Source organism: Equus asinus, chromosome 14 (genome assembly GCF_041296235.1).
Source record: "Equus asinus isolate D_3611 breed Donkey chromosome 14, EquAss-T2T_v2, whole genome shotgun sequence".
Lineage (NCBI taxonomy): Eukaryota > Metazoa > Chordata > Mammalia > Perissodactyla > Equidae > Equus > Equus asinus.
The window spans coordinates 30721332-30739028 of record NC_091803.1 but is presented as its reverse complement, the minus strand read 5'-3'; the positions used below and the strand labels follow the sequence as shown (position 1 = coordinate 30739028).

At 40.3% G+C, this 17697-nt stretch overlaps 1 protein-coding gene across 1 annotated transcript in view; it reads left to right on the top strand.

The window, feature by feature from the left end:
- Positions 1 to 17697, top strand: part of LOC106846160 (collagen alpha-2(I) chain-like) — a 75634-nt gene that overhangs the window by 16747 nt on the left and 41190 nt on the right. The window contains exons 10-12 of the mRNA XM_070484704.1: positions 3269 to 3372; positions 13098 to 13255; positions 17191 to 17288. Of these exons, the coding sequence (XP_070340805.1) occupies positions 3269 to 3278 (10 nt within the window). The 3' untranslated portion in view covers positions 3279 to 3372; positions 13098 to 13255; positions 17191 to 17288. The remainder of the gene's footprint in view (positions 1 to 3268; positions 3373 to 13097; positions 13256 to 17190; positions 17289 to 17697) is intronic.

The window sequence follows — 17697 nt, the reverse complement described above, 5'->3', positions numbered from 1 at the left end:
AGGTTCTTCTTTCCCTTGATTTCTGAAAGTTCTGGTCTATGTGACAGAAAAAAACCCCTGGAAGTTTGAAGATTTAACTTGGTTCTTTCAGGATACTGTGTCTGCCTGAGTTTATCGTGCCCCCATGAGACTAAGAGTGCAGACAGGATCTAGATCAGCCGAGTGGCTGCCTTGGCCTTCAGTGAGTCAGACTCTTTGTGAGGGATTCAAGGTTGATCAGCAGCCACCCCTGCTGGACCCCTCTCACCACATCCCTGCATTCTCCAGTCACCACTCCTGACTGTCAGCTTTGCATCTCCCCAGCCTTTCCACACAGTATCCCACCTCTTTACCTGTGCTCCTGCTGTCTCAGCCCCTAATACCAGCTCTCGGTGGGGCCTACTCAGAGCCTCAGCCCCATTGTCTGTGAGAGGGGGTGATACTGGCTTCTGAGGTCATTGTGAAGAAGATGAGATTAAGTACATGATGAAAATGTCTTATGAAATGGCTGAGACGTGTGGGAACTCACCATTTTGGTGAGGAAGATTGGCCCTGAGCTAACATCTATTGCCATTCTTCCTCTTTTTGCTTGAAGAAGATTGTTGCTAAGCTAACATCTGTGCCAATCTCCCTCTGTTTTATATGGGATGTGCCACAGTGTGAAGGGCTGTCCTCTCTGAGAAAAGAGCTGCATGACAATGTAACTGGAGGCCCTCCAGGACCAGTTCAACTGACCCCGTCTTATCAACAGAGTAATTAAGGAATTGTCTTTCAGAAAATTTGCAAAGTCACATAGCCAGAGCATGTGCAGAAGAAGAAATCTTTACCTGAAATGACCACAGAACCAAAGCTTCTCCTCCCTGTGGAACCAAAGGACCAGGATGTGACCAGGAATTAAAAGTAGAACTCTTACCAGAAGCAAAGGGTCCGTCATTCAGGAAGACCTGGTGTTAAGATTCCTTCCCCACTTTTCCACAAATGTTTAGAACCTTACCATAAATGCTTGAAGCCCACCAATCAAAACCTGTCCTTCCAGCATTTCTGTGTGCCAGCCTGTCTCCCCAACCTCCTAAATTTTGTCCCAAATCCTGAATCAGGGAGACAGATCTAAGGGCACATGCTCCCTGTCTCTCTGCAGATTGGTTTTGCAGAATAAAGCTGATTTCTCTCCCAAAAGCTGATGCCATAATTAGTTGGCTTGTTTATGCCCATCAAGTGGGAGAACCCCACCTTTGTGGGTAACAATGAGAGCCCCGTGCCACACCGTCCTCTCCCCTGTGGCACTTGCCTGTTCTCTAGGTGGGAGAATCGATTTTGAGCAGAAATGGCAGTTGTTCTGGGCTGAGGGGAAAGAGGAGGATGGAACTTCTGCTTTCCAGGATCAGGCCTTTCCCAGCAAGAAGGATGCTACTAGAAGACAAGGAAACGAGCAGGGATTTTGATGGCTGGAGGGATGGGGCGGAATCTAGAAGAGCTCCTAACATGTTACTGGGATCCCCCTAGGGACATTAACTCTGGCCCTGGGACAGCACCTGAGGCTGGAGATCAGGGTGAAAAGGCTGTGTAAGCCGTCCACAGTCTCAGAGAGCATGGGGACAAATCTAACTACAGGGGAGTCTCTAATAAGCACAGTAAACATGTGAGCACTGGAAACCAGTAGTGGGTGACTCCGAAATGAGCTGACGCTCACCCCCAATGCAGCCCAATCGCTGATTGGAAAGAGGTGAAGGGGTACCAATCTGCCTAAAAGATGGAAGGACCAAGCTCTCTTAGGAAAACAACTTCAGTCTCTATTTGTGAACAGGGTGTAGTTGGGATGGCTGTAGGTTCTGAAGGAGATCCCAGCCACGGGGATGAGAGAAGAGCAGCAACCTATCCTCTGAACATAATGAAATTCTGATTTCAAAAGAATGGAGAAATCCCTACCTACCTGTGCCTGTGTGTCCATCACCCAGCCACCAGCCACCCTGCGCACCTTTGATTTCCCCTCATGAGAATGGACAGGGCATCGTAAATACAATCCTGTGCAAAGTGCAGGGACTGTGATCAACAGTAGACAGCAAAACAACAACCACAATAGAAGACCTACATATTGGAGATAGATAAAAAGGAATTTACAACAAGTATTATACATGTTAAAAATAAAGGAGGGGCCGGCCCAGTGGCATAGTGGTTAAGTTTGCGTGCTCCACTTCAGCATCCCAGGTTTAGCTGGTTTGGATCCTGGGTGTGGACCTATGCACCACTCATCAAACTATGCTGTGGTGGCATCCCACATACAAAATAGAGGAAGATTGGCACAGATGTTAGCTCAGCAACAATCTTCCTCAAGCAAAAAGAAGAAGATTGGCAATAGATGTTAGCTCAGGGTCAATCTTCCTCAGCAAAATAAATAAATTAATTAATTAAATAAAAATATATATAATCCTGTGCAAAGTGCAGGGACTGTGGTCAATAGTAAAGAGCAAAACAACAGTAATAGAAGACACACATATAACAAGACATTCAAGATAAAGGAAAAGAAATTTACAACACATATTATACATCTTAAAGATAAAGGAAACTTCTGGAAATGAAAATAGAGAATTTTCCTAGAAAATGTAAATCTATTAAAAAATCAGTTGGACGTTTGAGAACACAGGACCCAAATAAAATCTGAGATGAAGAACTCAAAAGATGAGTTTGGCAGACTGAACCCCTGGCAGACTTAGTTTGTAAGCTTGAATACAAGTTAATAGAAAATATTGCAAACAGAAACACAGAAAAATACTGGAAAGGAGGAAGAAGTTATATAAATAATTAGAAAAACACAGACTAAGTTAATTATATGGCGCTACAAATCTCCATTTTCTCATCTGTAGACACAGGTGGGAATCTCCTCCGAGTTTTTCCCTGGGGAGGACTGCACCTGGTCTGCTCAGAGGACTCTGCATGAGCATGTGGGCTGGCTTGGGCCCCTCCTCGTGGGTGGATTGGGGATTTTGAAAGACATGCCTCAGGAATTTAGGAAATTAGGAAATTTAGGATTCTCATGGCTCCTTCCTCCTCTCCGAGCTCTGCCTGCTTAGTGCTCCTCCAGTCCCTAGAAGGAGAACTCAGAGGAAGGAAGGTGGTGTCTGAGAATCGACAATGAAACCATGGATGGGGGGATTTCCTCTTTCTTTTGAGACGAGAACATCATTGTTTCTGGAGGCTGTCTAGTTTTCTATCTCTACCATCTCCAGGGTCTTGATCTTCTTGCCCTAACCAGGTCACGTCCCTGACTCTGATCTCCAGTTGTGTTTGCCAGGTCTCTGTGATTCTTACTGTGCCCAGGGACTCAGCAGGGAATCGTGTTCTACCCAGCACGTTCGCTGTCTTGGTGCAGCCTCCATAAGGCTGTGTAGTAAGAGGGTGAGTAAAGAAGTGCTCTTTCATTAAGTACTGGCTTTCTTCTGGGAGGTAACTCATGCATTAACCAAGTGTGGGCTGCCTTGTGCTCAGGCGTGTGGAGAACACAGACAATAGAGATGAGTAAGAAAGCAGGAGCCCCCAGTCTACTAGAGGAGGCAGATGAATCAGCTGGTGAGTTTAATCCAGTGTTGCAGGTGATGGGATGGAGGAAAATGCAGACGTGAGTGGAGAAGAGCAAAGGGCAGCAGCACTTCTGTGGGGGTGGACCAGGGCAAGAAATCAGGACTCACTTTAAGTTTTTATTCTATCCGGAATTTGTCACATTTTTCATAGATCACAAACTAATATACTAAGTACTTTCTAGGTTTCAGACCATTGGACATCCTCAAGCTTCTCTCTGGAATCATTTTTTCCTTGACTCTTTGTGAGAAAAGTTCCTAACCCCCTGTGTCTTAGCACAAATGTCTTACAATTAGAGTTAAACAGGTTGGCTGTCACCTACAGAGAGACCCTGGTATTTCCACTGACAACTGACTTCTTGCCTTCTTTACACATTAATTATCTCTTTACTCTTAATATCACAATCTTCACTTATTGTAGTTAGTTGTTTCCTTGTTTTTTACATGCCTCTCCTCACTAGAAGGGAGCCCTTTGGTTAGGGAAATTTTGTCACTTATGTTTACTTCCCAAAACCAAAACAGCATCTGGAACATAATTGGTAAATGAGTGAATGCGTGAATAAGTGAATATAGCCACTTAGATTCGGCACGTTACTCTTAACGGAACATTTGTGCAGCGATTCCCACACAGTTGTGGGTCACATTTTCCTTGATATTCTGAGAAATGATGTGGACTTAATCCCTAAATAGGTATGCACATACACACATGCAGTAGTGCTGCAGACAGCATCAAGTGCTGTGCTACCCCCTGAAAACTGCACCCCAACCCATGAAATTGCCCAGGCTTCTGAGGCCAGCGTCTGGGCCTGACAAAAGACTTCTGGCAAACGCTACCTGTGACGTTGACTCAGCCCTGCGAATACTCCTAGCAGAACAAAACAAAGGAAGCCTTTCCACTGGTCCTTGAGGGAGCCTCCAGACAGGTTGAGACCCACAACCAAAATTACTTGAAACCAAGGTCCATACCGCTCCCTCTGGCACCAGCAGCATGCACCAGGATTTTGGGTTGCTATCCTCACGCCCACTGCCCATCTGGGGATGCTGGATGGTAACTGGACAGTTCAAAACTGCCTTCTCTGACGTCAGAGCAGAAACTTCTTTCTTCACCAAGCCTTTCTCCGGTTGTGAAGAGATAACTATTATCATTTGAAGGTAAAATTGGTTACTTATAGGACTCGCGGAAGTGATTTCATCCACCTGCCATCTCTAAAGCACTTTTCCTTAAAAATATTAGCCAAGGACGCATGTAGTAAATTAACAACAGTAATTAGGTCCCTCTGGGTTTGCATTCTGACCCTCTGACGTATGTGTCACCAAACACGTTATTGGCAACTTTTAAGATAAGCTCTCGTGATCAAGATGGTGATGCTAGAGAACCTGTCTGGTACAAATCGAATTTCACATGTTCTAAACTGACTGGAAATGATTTTTTTTTAAATGAAGAAGAAGGAAAGAGAAATTCTAAAAATTGTGTAAATGGTGTCAGTTTTTTACTTAACCCAAATATTTTGGCGGGTAAACACAACTATGTGTTGCATAGCACATGTAAATTTGTGGTCTGTCTTTATGAGACCAGTGCTTAAAGTATTACAAATTATGTAAATACATTAACAAATTCGATGCTTCAGTTATCATTCAAAGGAAAAGGAAAAGATTTCATCGTTTCCCAGTCCCTGTCGGTGAGACGGCCCAGTCAAGAGAACAGGCTTGCCTGGGGCGGAGCCTCCGCAGTGCCATCAGCGGGGGGACCCAGCGTCGAGAATTTCTGGGATTCCCAGGGCGGCCAGGCAGGGGCGCGCGGCCACCGCTCCCAGGGAGGGGGAGGTTTCCCTCCGGGCGCGCAACGGCTGGCCGGAAGGGGGCGCCCGCGCTCGGCTTTTCGGACCAGGGGCGACACGGCGGAGGAAGAGCCCGGTTTCAGCCGCGTGGGCCTGGGCGCTGCTCCCGCTGGGAGGACCGGAGCTGCTGCGCTTGCAGCTTGCAACTTGGCGCCTCCTCACTCGCGAGTAAGAAGCTTTTTATTCTTGGCTCCCGTCGGGGTCACTGGGGGCGGGGCCGCCCCGGGAGCAGCTCGGAGACCCTCGTGCGTAGCTGTCGGGGAAGGTCCGGGAACCCCGTTTCCTGGATTTGCTCAAAGTTAGGGTGTTCCCGGGGCGGGAAGAGTTGGTGGGGGCAGGCCGTTCTTGGGGCGGATGAGTGGGCCATTTGGTGATTTTGGTGGTGGGGCTGGTGGTTTGGTTCTGGTTGCTTCCCCGCCCTGTGTCCCGTTTCCACCTTTTTAAAAAAAATTGAGGTCACATTGATTTATAACATTGTATAAACTTCAGGTGTGCATCAGTATATTTTGTCCTCTGTATAGACAACATCATGTTACCCCCGAAAGTCTAGTTGGTGTTTGTCACTGTAGCCAAGTGCCCCTTTACTCCTTTCAGCCTCCCCGCCTCCCTTCTCCTCTGGTAACCGCCAGGCTCTTCTCTGTATCTAGTGTTTGGTTGTTTGTCTTGCACCCGTGAATGAAATCATACGGTATTTGGCTTTCTCCACCTGACTGACTTCGCTTAGCATAGTACCCTCAAGGTCCATCCATGTTGTCGCAAATGGCAAGATTTCATCTTTGTTTATGGCTGAGTAGTAGTCCATTTTATGTACACCACATTCATTCGTCTGCTGGTGGGCACTAAGGTTGTTTCCAGGTCTTGGCTGTTGTGAATAAGCCACAATGAACATAGGGGTGCATGTGTCTTTTTGACTTTGTTTTTTTATGTTCTTTGGATAAATACCCAGAAGTGGAATAGCTAGATCATGTAGTAGTTCTATTTTTAATTTTTTGAGGAATATGCATACCATTTTCCATAGTGGCTGCACCAATTTACTTTCTCAGCAGCAGTGTACAAGGGTTTCCTTTTCTCCACCTCCCTTCTAATTTCTTGTCTTTTTGGTAATAGCCATTGTGAAGTGGTATCTCATTGTGGTTTTGATTTGCATTTCCCTAATAATTAGTGATGTTGAACATCTCTTCATATGCCTGTTGGCCATCTGTATATTCTTCTTAGGAAAAATGTCTGTTCACCTCCCCTGCTCTTTTTTTTTTTTTTGAAGATTTTATTTTTCATTTTTCTCCCAAAAGCCCCCTGGTACATAGTTGTGTATTTTTTTTAGTTGTGGGTCCTTCCAGTTGTGGCACGTGGGATGCCGCCTCAGCATGGCATGATGAGTGGTGCCATGTCCACATCCAGGATTCAAACCAGCGAAACCCTGGGCCGGGAAGCGGAGCACCCAGACTGAACCACTTAACCGCCGGGCTGGCCCCAACCTGCCCCTTTTTTAATTGGGTTGTTTTTGAGTTGTATGAGTTCTTTATGTATTTTGGATATTAACCTCTTATCAACTATATGATTTGCGAATATCTTCTCCCAGTTGGTAGGTTGTCTTTTCATTTTGTTGATCGTTTCTTTTGCAGTGCAGAAGCATTTTAGTCCATTTGTTTAGTTTTTCTTGTTTCCCTTGCCTGAGGAGAGATATTCAAAGAGATCCTGCTAAGGCTGATGTCAAAGAGCATACTGTTTATGTTTTCTTCTAGGAGTTTTATGGTTTCAGGTCTTACATTCAAATCTTCAATGCATTTTAAGTTAATTTTTGTGGATAGTGTAAGAGTGGCCAACTCTCATTCTTCTGCATGTGGCTGTCAAATTTTCCCAAGACCATTTATTGAAGGGACTTTCCTTTTTCCATTGTATGTTCTTGGGTCCTTTGTCGAAAATTAGCTGTCCATAGAGGTGTGGGTTCATTGCTGGGCTCTCAGTTCTGTTCCATTGATCTCTGTGTCTGTTTTTCTGCCATTACCATGCTGTTTTTATTACTATAGCTTTGCAGTATATTTTGAAATCAAGGAGTGTGACACTTCCAGCTTGTTTTTTTTTTTTTCTCAGGATTGTTTCAGCTATTTGAGTTTTTTTGTTGTTCCATATAAATTTTAAGATTCTTTGTTTTATTCCCATAAAAAATGTTGTTGGGATTTATAGAGGGATTACATTGAATCTGTAGATTGCTTTAGGTAACGTGGACATTTTAACTATGTAAATTCTTCCAATCCATGAACATGGAATATTTTTCCGTTTCTTTGTGTCTTCTTCGGTTTCTTTCAACAATGTCTTATAGTTTTCTGGAGGTCTTTCACCTCTTTGGTTAAGTTTATTCCTAGGTATTTTATTCTTTTTATTGGGATTGTATTCTTGATTTCTCTTCCTGCTAGTTCATTGTTGGTATATAGAAATGCAACTGATTTTTGTATGATGATTTTGTACTCTGCAACTTTACTGTATTCATTTTTTATTTCTAATAGTGTTTTAGTGGATCCTTTAGAGTTTTCTGTTTACAAAATCATGTCGTCTGCAAATAGTGACAGTTTTACTGCTTCCTTTCCAATTTGGATCCATTTTATTTCTTTTTCTTGCCTAATTGCTCTGACTAGGACTTCCAATACTATGTTGCGTAAGAGTGGTGAGAGTGGGCATCCTTGTTTTGTTCCTCTTCTTAGGGGGATAATTTTCAGGTTTTCACCACTGAGTATGATGTTGGCTGTGGGTTTGTCATATATGACCTTTATTATGTTGAGGTATTTTCCTACTATGCCCATTTTATTGAGACTTTTTAAATAAATGGATGCTGAATCTTGTCAAATGCTTTCTCAGCATCTATTGAGATGATCATGTGATTTTTATTATTCATTTTGTTAATGTGGTATATCATGTTGATTGATTTGTGGATGTTGAGCCATCCTTGCATCCTTGAAATAAATCCCATTTGGTTGTGATGTAAGATACTTTTAGTGTATTGTAGTATTCAATTTGCTAATAATTGTTGAGGGTTTTTGCATCTGTGTTCATCAGCAATATTGGCCTGCAATTTTCTTTTTGTGTGTTGTCCTTGTCTGTTTTGGTATCAGGGTAACATTGGCTTTGTAAAATGAGTTAGGAACTGTCCCCTTCTCTTCAATTTTCTGTAAGAGTTTGAGAAGAAAAGGTATTAAATTTTCTTTTAATGTTTGGTAGACTTCACCAGAGAAGCCATTGGGTCCTGGACTTTTGTTTTTTAGGAGGTTTTTGATTATTATTTCAACCTCCTTACTAGTGATTGATCTATTTAGATTCCCTATTTCTTCTTGATTCAGTTTTGGAAGGTTGTATGATTCTAGGGACTTATCTATTTCTTTTAAGTTATCCAGTTTGTTAGTATGCAGCTGTTCATACTATTCTCTTGTAATCCTTTGTGTTTCTGTGGTATTTGTTGTGATTTCTCCTCTTTCATTTCTGATTTTATTTATTTGAGCCTTCTCTCTTTTTTTCTTAGTCTAGCTAAAGGTTTGTCAGTTTTGTTTATCTTCTCAAAGAACTGGCTGTTAGTTTCCATTGATCCTTTCTACTTTTAGTCTGTATTTCATTTAAGTCTGCTCTGACTGTTATTTCCTTCCTTCTACTGATTTTGGGCTTTTCTTTGGTTCTTTTTTCTAGTCTCTTTAGGTGTAATGTTAGATTGTTTGAGATTTTTTCTTGTTTCTTGAAGTAGGCCTGTATTACTACAAACCTCCCTCTGAGTACCACTTTTGCTGTATCCCATACAGCAAAATGTATCATTTTCATTTGTCTCCAGGTATTTTTTTATTTCATCTTTGATTTTTTCATTGATCCAATAGTTGTTCAGTAGCATGTCATTTAGTGTCCACATGTTTATGACTCTTCCATCTTTCTTCTTGCTGTTGACTTCTAGTTTCCTATCATTGTGGTCAAAAAAGATGCTTCATGTGAGACTTGTTTTGTTTCCCATCATATGGTCTATCTTTGAGGATGTTCTGTGTGCACTTGAGAAGAATGTGTATTCTGCTGCATGTGGATGGAGTGTTCTATATATCTATATCTATATATCTATTAAGTTCATTTTGTCTAATGTTTTATTTAAGGCTCATGTTTCCTTGTTGACTTTCTGTCTGGATGATTTATCCATTGATGTAAGTGTGGTATTATAGTCCCCTGATATTATTGTGTTGCTGTCAGTTTCTCCCTTTAGGTCTGTTAATAATTGCCGTATACACTTTGGTGCTCCTATGTTAGGTGCATATATATTAGTAAATGTTATGTCTTCTTGATGGATTGTCCCCTTTATCATGATATAATGTCCATCTTTGTCTCTTGTTATCCTTTTTGTCTTGGGTCTGTTTTGTCTGATATAAGTATAACTGCACCCACATTCTTTTGCTTGCCATCTGCTTGGAGCATCATCTTCCATCCCTTCACTCAGCTTGTCTTTGTGTTTGGAGCTGAGATGGGTCTCCTGGGGACAGCATATTGTTGGGTCTTGTTTTTTAATCCATCCAGCCACTCTGTGTCTTTTGATTGGTGAATTTAATTCATTTACATTTAGAGTAATTATAGATATATGAGGGCTTAATACTGCTGTTTTATCTTTTGTTTTCCGGATACTCCATATTTCTGTTGTTTCTTTTTCCTTGTACTTCTGTCTGCCACTTCAGTTTGGTGGTTTTCTGTGATGTGTTTCTCAGTTTCCTCTTTTTGCGTGTTTTGTGACCCTGCTCTGAATTTTTTTTGTGTGGTTACTGTGTGGTGTGTATAAAAAGTCTCATAGATAAGACAGTCCTTTTTCTGCTGATAGCCTCTTATATTCATTTGCCTATGCAAGTTCTGTCCTTTTTATTTTCCTCTTCCATGTTTTTGTTGTCACAAATTATCCCGTTTTGCTTTGCAAGTATTACCAAATTGAAGTGGTTATAGTTATTTCTAATGCTTTCTTTCCGTTTAACGTTTATGTTATAGTTAAGTGTATACTATCCTATTCTGATACAGGTTTTCAATTTTCTGATTCTGTCTATGTATTCATCCCTTTGCTCATAGCTTTGTTTACCTTTGCCTTTTTGTTTCAATTAGGAGAGCTCCTTCCAACACTTCTTGTAAGGCAGGTCTAGTGGCAGTGAACTCCCTCAGCTTTTGTTTGTCTGGGAATGCCTTTATTTCTCCTTCATATCAGAAAGATAACTTTGCTAGATAGAGTATTCTTGGCTGACAGTTTTTATCTTTCAATATTTTGAACATATCTTTCCTTTCTCCTGGCCTATAGGGTTTCTGCTGAGAAATCTGCTGATAGCCTAATGTGGATTACTTTGTAGGTTATTTTCTTTTTATCCCCTGACTGCTTTACTGTTCTTCCGTTGTCATTGACTTTCGACAGTTTTCTTAGCATGTGTCTTGCAGAGGGTCTTTTTGCATTGAGATAATTGATTGTTCTGTTAGCTTCATGGATTTGCATATCCAATTCCTTCCCTAGATTTGGGAAGTTCTTAGCTATTATTTCTTTAAAAAAACTCTCAGCTCCCTTCTCTCTCTTCTCCTTCTGGGATATCCATTACCCTTATGTTGACTTTTCTAATGAAGTCAGGTAATTCTTGTAGAATTTCTTCATTTTTAAAAAAGTTTTAGTTCTCTATCCTCATCTGCCTGTATCATATTTGGGTTTCCATCTTCAAGCTCACTAATTTTTCTTTCCTTATGATCTCCTCTATTTCCAGTGCTTTCTAACACATTCTTCATCTCACTTATTGAGTTCTCCAGCTCCAGAATTTCTCTTTGGTTCTGTTTTAAAGTTTCAGTTTCTTTGGTAAAGTATTCCTTATACTCATTGATTTTATTCCTGAGCCATTGAACTGTCTTTCTGAGTTTTCTTGTAGCTTGTTGAGTTTCTTCATGACAGCTCTTTTGAATTCTTTATCATTAGATCACAATCTTCCGTGACTTTACATTTGGTTTCTTGAGAATTGTTTTCTTTTTGTAATGCCATGGTTCTGTGGCTTTTTGTGGTGCTTGCTGAGTTATTCCTCTGCTGGCACATTTGTTGAAGCAAATATGCATTTTATCTAGGTATAGCTTTTTTGTTTTGATTCAAACTTTTCAACTGCTTGGAGGTTAGAAGCCTTTCTTTGGTTTTTCAGTAGGTGGTGCTAGAGTGCTAGTTTTTGGTTTCTCTTACCATAGCTGCCTCTGGTTATATTTGAGGCTTTGCAGGTTTCAACCTCCACTGTCTGAATTTAGGGTGTTGCTGGTACTCTCATTGTCATCACCTGCATTTCTTGGGGTCGCTGATGCCTTGCCCTTGCTGGTGTCTCCACAGTTACTGGCTTTGCTGCCAGGGGCACAGGGATGTCTGATGCCCCAGCTGCATCTGGGACCACCTGGGTCAGAAGCTCCACCACTGTGGTAGTTGGGGGAAGAGGGCAAGGAGGAAGCCAGGTGTGTAGGGCACCATCTCAGCTGTTGTCTGTTACCTTGTGGCCACAGGCGCTGCTGTGGTTGGGATGTCAGAGTCCTGTGTGCACCTCTGCTGCTGCTGTCAGGCTCCAAGCTGTGGCAAGAGGACTTGGGATCACAGGATTCTGCCTCCACTGCTGTTCTGCTTCCCGTGGCTGCAGATGCTGCCGTGGCTGCCTGGCTGGAGTCACACGCATGCCTCTGCTGCTGTCCACCGAGTTGCCTGGGGCTGGGGACAGCAGGCTCAGCTGCTGCATCCAGGGGTCTAGGATCCTGGGCTCTACCTCTGCTGTTCTCCCATTTAGCCTTCTCCATGTGCTCCAATTCACCCACCTTTTATGTACCAATATGTGGATCTCTCTAGCATCCTGGTGGGTTGTACAGTGTAGCCTTTGTTAGGTTATGGATCTTCTACTCACTGTAGATTGAAGCAGAAAGAAAAAAGATCCTCTCATGCCGCCATGATGAACTAAAAAACATTTGTTACCTCAACGTACACACGAAATGTATGTAATGTTATAAACCAATGTTACCTCAATAAAAAAGAAAAAAAATTAAGCAGCACACAAATCTAAAGGTAAAAATCACGTAGAATAATGAATTTCACAACACATTTAAAGTATATTTTTCTAAACTCTGTTGATGGAAAGAATGGAGTAGAGGAAAAACTGTTAAGTAAAGTGTACAATGAATGTTGGCTGTACATAATTAAATAAATGTACATATATATTTATACCAATATATTACATAATATGTTGATGTAAATACATATGTAAATATTAATGGATAATTATGAAGTACCTGAAAATTTATAATAAAACAAAAAATGGATATTCTTGAAATACAAATGACGTTCTGCAAGGGAAAAACTGACAATAATCTGAAATTATAAATGAAAAAAATCTCACTAAAATCTAAGCATTTAGATGGGGCCTTGTGAAAAGCAATTCTAAATATCTCATTAAATGGAATTGAAGTGGTTTTTAAAAAAAGGAAAAGAAGCTGTAGAAACTTCCTTATCACGCTGAGTGCTGAGGAGGGAGCCTTGGGTGGCTTCTCTGGGACATGTTTGTCAGTGAGCACCACAGACCCTTGCATTTTGGGGCTGTTCCCAGTGTTTTATTCTTTCCTTTCTCTGACAGTATTTGAACAAGACTTATTTTACTAAAATATCCATTGATTGAGGGGTTCAATGACTCTAAATCATGCATGTGGTGGTTTTTTATTTTTACAGATTTAGGATTGTTTCTGGGGAGAAATCTGACAGAAATCCAGAGACAAGGGAGATGCGTTCAGCTGGGACATGAATACACTAAATACTAAGTATCAGGACCTTCTGGGACAATGAGCCGGGGACCCACTTTCAGAGCCATATTGGAACCACAGCCTGAGGTAAAAAGGGGAAATGCACTCCAGCTCCTCATGCTTTTATTAATTCTAGTGGTTAATTTTGCAACCATTAGTAGTTGAAAAATAGAAGAAAAGAAAATGAGAAGTATTTGAAAAATATCAAAAACCTGACAGGTGTAATAAAACTTACATTATTTCAAACTTAAATATTTCATTTATGCCAAAGGTGGAATTTATTATAATTTTATTTTCATGTCTTCAATGGAAGCAAACTCATCAATAATATCTTAAAAATATACTTGTTACCTTGTCTCCTTTTCAATTGCACGATTTCTCATTTTATAATTCCTCATAATCTATTGGCGATCTTAAATAGTTTTTAATTTCAGCTTACTGAAACCTAATTCACAGGACTTCACTGTAAATTATTATTGTTAAAGGAATTATCAAGACCATTCTAAATTTGGATAAGATTGTACTCAGCAATTTGTGAATCAGGTTTAGAAAAAAACACATGATGGTATTTTTTAACATATTAAAATTGATGCTTGCATCCATTGATTCATACATTTTCCATTTCTTTAGTTTTCTTTTTTGCTTATTTTCTAATTCAGATATTATATTCACGTATCGTCCCAAGTTTTACATTCATCACACACACTTTCAAGGCTCCTTTCTCTAATTTGTTGTAAGAAAGGAGATAGGTCTTCTAATGAGCATTCAGCTTTATATAAAGTCATGATTTTTGGTTGTAGATCTTTATTAAATTTTTCCACTGAGTTCAAAATATCATCCCACAAAGACAAGTTGCATAAAAAAATGGAATCTATTTGTAACAGTACGATTTGATTTCATCATAGTATATTTCTTCATTTGATATTTTATGTATATGTATATGTTGAATATATATATATTAGACATATATATATATTAGACACAGATTGCTCACAAATAAAGATAGAAATAATAAATGCAACTAAGAAATCACATTTTAAAAATCATCATTGTAACAATTCAGCCACAAATTATCAGTGAATGTTAAAGTCGTTGGGGCACAAGAGATGGACAGTGGAAACCACTGTGAACTTAATGTCACTTGTCATCAAACCAAACCGTTGTCATATGGCTCGTGATCGAGGATCAGTGTGAAGGGCACAATATCAGATAGTAACAGACTTAAAAAAAGAGAGAAAAATAAAAAATCTGGACAAATAGAAAGCACATCATGGGATGGTGAATGTAAACTCTAAGAGAAGAGGGTCACATTGAATGCAAATGGACTGAAAGATCCAGTTAAAACTCAAAGACCAAGTCAACCAACCAACAACCAGATGCTGTTGACATGATGCTCATCTAAAACATAAAGTCGTAGACGTTTTGAAAATAAAACACTGGACAAATATTAAACCCTGGAAACACCAATCAAAGAAAAGCTGCTCTAGTTGTAGCAATATCAGACAAAATCAACGTCAGGCAAAACTAGGCATTACTAGATATAAAGAAAACAAAATGATCAAAGGGGTAGTTCACCTGAAAAAGTAAAATTTGTGCATCCCGAATCACATGCCTGCCAAACATATAAAGCAAAGTAGACAAAACTGCAAGAGTTAAATTGTCTAACAGAGTGGGAGGTTTTCACAGCCCTCTCTCAGCAGCTGATAGCGAGCAGACCAATAATCAGTAAGCATGCAGAAGATGTGAACAGCAAACCATCTTAACGTAGAAATATACAGAAAGACATAGAGGGATGATGTATAAGTATGTAAAAAATATAAGTAATAAAAATATTACAAATAAATATAGATACGGAGATACATGCATGTAGAAATATGTATACATCTATACATAGAAATACATAGATTATTTTACCTAACAGCTCTAGGATACATTATTTTTAAGCACACATGGTATGTTTACAAAATTCAACCCTATTTTGGCTATAAAACAAGTCTCAATGTATTTCAGAAGAATGAAACCCACAGAATATGTTCTTAGGTCATAAGCAGTTGTGCCAGATCATTGAGGAAATGATAACTAGAATTTCCCCATAAGTTTGGAAATTGAGTTGTACGTTTTGAACAAAAGGATAAAAGAGTGATCTCAAAGGGAAGGATACTGTATCTGAACTGAATGAAAATGATGATGAAAATAGGGCATTCAAATGCACCTCCTTCTGGCCTGGGAATTTCACCTTGAGTTGGAAAGATTTTATGGTCTTCAGTTCATCCTTTGTTAACAGGGAAGGTGTGACACCTTAACCAGCTGTGGAAATATCACTTGTCTCTGTCACCTCACTAGCTGTTAGTGTGGGTTTACACATAAATGGGAAAAACACCCAGCTGACTCTCATGCTTTATCTTCTTGAGATCTCGAAGAAGCTTGTGCATTTTAAGTCAGAAAGTTCATCATCTTCTCTTGAAGGGACTCCTACACAACACCCAGAGAGCTTGGTTGCACCAGGAGTGCTGGTGCTGAGTGTGGAGGAGGGGAACAGGGACCTGGGACCCAGGTGACTAGGGCAAACCCCGCCACTGATCCCCTCTCCTGGGCCCTGTCCTGAGCTGAGCTTCCTAAGGTTTTTTTCTGCCTGATTGCACACAGTATTTCTCCAACTCTTTCAGGCCCATGGCAGCTTAAAAAGTATTGTTTTAAATCCTATCACTTTTTAATATTAGGATTGATTGTAAGAATTAAAGTTCTTCTCACTGATATAAAGGCAAAACCAATGTGTCTTTCCAGAAATATAGAGAAACCATTAAAAAACACCAAAAACCAAAACCAAAGAAAAAAACCAAAGCAAAGCTAAACTGAAATTAAACCAAAACAGGGTGGTGAACAAAGGTATTAAATTATATTTAGATGCTGTTGCCCGCCTGAAGAGCCCCACAAATGAACTCTGACTGATCTATGGTTAAAAAAGGGGAGTAGCGAGTATAAGATACTGTTAAAGTGAGAGTAGCTCAAAAGTGAGAGGTCAGGCCCACTGTTGTCTGTCCACTTATGGGAGCTGCTGTGGAAAACACTTTGGTGTTTTGGTTTATACAGATTAAAACTGACGAAGATGCAATTTTTCGCCTTTAGATAAACAAAAAATGCAAAAGTTTGAAAACACACTCTGTCAGCAAGACTGAGGGGAAACAGGCATTCTTACACATTGGTCGTGGGAGTGTAAATGTAAATTCGTACAATTCACATGAGAGGCAGTCTAGCAAAAGTAGACAGGCATCTACCCTATAACCCAGCAATTCAATGAAACAAGGTGAAAATTACATATAGAGAGGCTGCTTTGGCATAATGGGATAAAAATATTCATTTGCTTGTATGTGGATAAAGAACCACAGGAAAGACACATACAGAACTAAAAACAGAGATTTCAGAGAAGTAGAAATCTGAGGATGACTTTTTTTATAGACCTTTTCCTAAAGACTTTTAGGTTCACAGAAAAATTGAGCAACAGGTACAGAGATTTCACATATACCCCCCGCCCCTACATACACATAGCCTCCTCCATGTCAACGCCCCCACCAGAGTGGTACATTTGTTACAGTAGATGACCCTACATTGACACACCATTATTGCCCCAAGTCTGTAGTTTACATGAGGGTTCACTCTTGGGTTCTACATTCTGTGGGTTTGGACAAATTTATGATGGCATGTATCCACCATTATAGTATCATCAGACTGGTTCACTGCCCTAAAAATCCTCTGTGCTGCTCCTATCCATCCCTCCCTCCCCCCTAAACCCCAGCAACCACTGATCTTTTTACAGTCTCCATCATTTTGCCTTTCCTAGAATGTCATCTAATTGGAATCATACAGAATGTGGCCTTTTCAGATTGACTTCTTTTACTTAATAATATACATTTAGGTTTCCTCCATGTCTTTTCCTGGCTTGATAGCTTATTTTTTTATAGCGCTGAATAATATCCCATTGTCTGGATGTACCACAGTTTACTTATGTATTTATCTATTGACAGACATCCTGGTTGCTTCCAAGTTTGGGAAATTATGAATAAAGCTGCTGTGAACACCTATGTGCAGGTTTTTGTGTGGCTAAAACTTTTCAGCTCTTTGGGTAAGTACTAAAGAGCACAGTTGCTGGATCACATGGTAAGGGTATGTGTAGTTTTGTAGGAACCACCAAATTGTCTTCCAAAGTGGCTGGACCATTTTGCATTCCCCCCACCAGTGAATGAGAGTCCCTGTTGCTCCACATCCGCCAGCATTTGGTGTCATGAGTGCTTTGGATTCTGGCTGTTCTAATAGTTATGTCATGGTATCTCACTGTTGTTCTAATTTGCATTTCCCTGCTGACGTATGACGTGGATCATCTTTTCATACGCTTATTTGCCATCTGTATATCTTCTCTGGTGTGGTGTCTGTTGGCGTTGGCCCATTTTTTAAGTCAGGTGGTTTTCTTACTGTTGAGTTTGAAGAGTTCTTTGTGTATTTTAGTTAATAATCCTTTACACATGTCTTTTTTT